At 46.8% G+C, this 2500-nt stretch overlaps 1 protein-coding gene across 1 annotated transcript in view; it reads right to left on the minus strand.

Moving 5' to 3' along the window:
- The window catches only part of LOC308125732 (sodium channel protein type 3 subunit alpha-like), a gene marked incomplete at its 5' end in the record, with an annotated part of 157261 nt that overhangs the window by 18773 nt on the left and 135988 nt on the right, over positions 1-2500 (minus strand). Inside the window, 2 exons of the mRNA XM_080489691.1 lie at positions 405-578; positions 2415-2500. The exon at positions 2415-2500 is cut by the window's right edge and continues 69 nt beyond it. Of these exons, the coding sequence (XP_080345817.1) occupies positions 405-578; positions 2415-2500 (260 nt within the window). The remainder of the gene's footprint in view (positions 1-404; positions 579-2414) is intronic.

The raw sequence follows: 2500 nt of genomic DNA on the forward strand, positions 1-2500 counted from the left end.
GTACACTCTCTCTCTCTCTCTCTCTCTCTCTCTGTCTGTACACTCTCTCTCTCTCTCCTCTCTCTCTCTCTCTATCTCTCTGTACACACTCTCTCTCTCTCTCTCTCTCTCTGTCTGTACACTCTCTCTCTCTCTCTCTCTCTGTCTGTACTCTCTCTCTCTCTCTCTCTCTCTCTCTCTCTATCTCTCTGTACACACTCTCTCTCTCTCTCTCTCTCTCTGTCTGTACACTCTCTCTCTCTCTCTCTCTCTGTCTGTACTCTCTCTCTCTCTCTCTCTCTCTCTCTCTCTCTCTCTCTCTCTCTCTGTTTTGACCAACCTTGACAGGTAAACGTCGTCCAAACAAGAACTTTTAAAAACAGGAAGTGGAGAAGCAGCAAACGAAGAGGCGACCAGGAACTCACGTCGACGATGAGGAAGTCGAGCCAGCACCAGTAGTTGGTGAAGTATTTCTTGAAGCCGTACGCCAGCCACTTCAGCATCATCTCCAGGATGAAGACGTAGGTGAAGATCTTATCGGCAAACTCCAGCACCACCTTCACCACCCTCCTCTGCTCGATGTAGATGTCCTCAAAGGCCTGATGGGGGCAGCAGGGAGGCGTCTATTATCAAATCTTCTCAATGCTTAACAAACCTCTTCATTCAGCGATCAAAGGGTGACACGGGGTTAACGGGCAGGAATCACTCTAATTACATTAATTAATTAATTAATACTCTATTTCCTGGCAATATGAATATAATCTAGTGCTCTCAAACGATTAAATTAAAATCAGATTAATCAGAAGGTTGGTGGGGATCATTTCAATCAATCATGGATAAAGATCAGGAATTTTTTAATCGAACAGTTCATGTTGACAAAACACGTGTCCTACAGGAGACATGGTCCCACAGGAGACATGGTCCCACAGGAGACATGGTCCCACAGGAGACATGGTCCTACAGGAGACATGGTCCTACAGGAGACATGGTCCCACAGGAGACATGGTCCTACAGGAGACATGGTCCCCACAGGAGACATGGTCCCACAGGAGACATGGTCCTACAGGAGACATGGTCCTACAGGAGACATGGTCCCACAGGAGACATGGTCCTACAGGAGACATGGTCCCACAGGAGACATGGTCCCACAGGAGACATGGTCCCACAGGAGACATGGTCCTACAGGAGACATGGTCCTACAGGAGATGTGGTCCTACAGGAGACGTGGTCCCACAGGAGACATGGTCCTACAGGAGACATGGTCCTACAGGAGACATGGTCCCACAGGAGACATGGTCCTACAGGAGACATGGTCCTACAGGAGATGTGGTCCTACAGGAGACGTGGTCCTACAAGAGACATGGTCCTACAGGAGATGTGGTCCTACAGGAGACATGGTCCCACAGGAGACATGGTCCTACAGGAGACATGGTCCTACAGGAGACATGGTCCTACAGGAGATGTGGTCCTACAGGAGACGTGGTCCTACAGGAGATGTGGTCCTACAGGAGACATGGTCCTACAGGAGACATGGTCCTACAAGAGACATGGTCCTACAAGAGACATGGTCCTACAGGAGATGTGGTCCTACAGGAGACATGGTCCTACAAGAGACATGGTCCTACAAGAGACATGGTCCTACAGGAGATGTGGTCCTACAGGAGACATGGTCCTACAAGAGACATGGTCCTACAAGAGACATGGTCCTACAGGAGATGTGGTCCTACAGGAGACGTGGTCCTACAAGAGACATGGTCCTACAAGAGACATGGTCCTACAGGAGATGTGGTCCTACAGGAGACATGGTCCTACAGGAGACGTGTCCCTCTGGGCTTTCTGCTCCTGGAGGTCAAACCTAACCAACATGGCGTCTCGGTCACAAACCTCCTGTTTTATTACTGAACAGTTCAGTGAAAAGTATTTCTGAACTAAGCTGAGCGCCTTGCAGCTCCAACCTCACTGCAAGCGTTTCACATAGACAATAAATAGAATTCGAGAAATTGCTGGATCCTGTGGAAACGTAATTTTAATCTGCGCTACAGACGGGCTACTTGTTTTTTAAGGATAAATTATCAGTTTAATTGTTGTAGTGATAAATCTTTCATCTTGCATTCAGACTTTTCTGCCTCCTTGTGGACAAAAAACAAATTCCAGGAGTTTTCTCTGTCACATTTAGAGTTATTTATAAAGATAATAGATTTCTTCATTCTGTATCATAAAGTGTGATTTATTTGATAACGTCAGTCAGTTTTTATTTTATGTTCCATCAAATGTATGAGTGTAAGAGTGCTTCCGTCTTTTTCAGTTGAAGGTTAAACAGTTTAGGTTTGTGTGAGTTTAAAACGTTTTCATTTCTGAGTGGAGAAATGACAGCAATGATGCTGAGTGAAGGAGGAATCAAAGTGCAGTGACAAAGAGGAGAAGGGGAATCGAACCAGCGCTCCGGAGCTGAGCAGGATCATGAAGATGATGAAGGTCTCGAACCAGCTGTGCTCCACGATCTGGTAGCAGGTCTTCCTCA

The sequence above is a fragment of the Lipophrys pholis genome, assembly GCF_963383615.2.
Source record: "Lipophrys pholis genome assembly, chromosome: 20".
Classification (NCBI taxonomy): Eukaryota; Metazoa; Chordata; class Actinopteri; order Blenniiformes; family Blenniidae; genus Lipophrys; species Lipophrys pholis.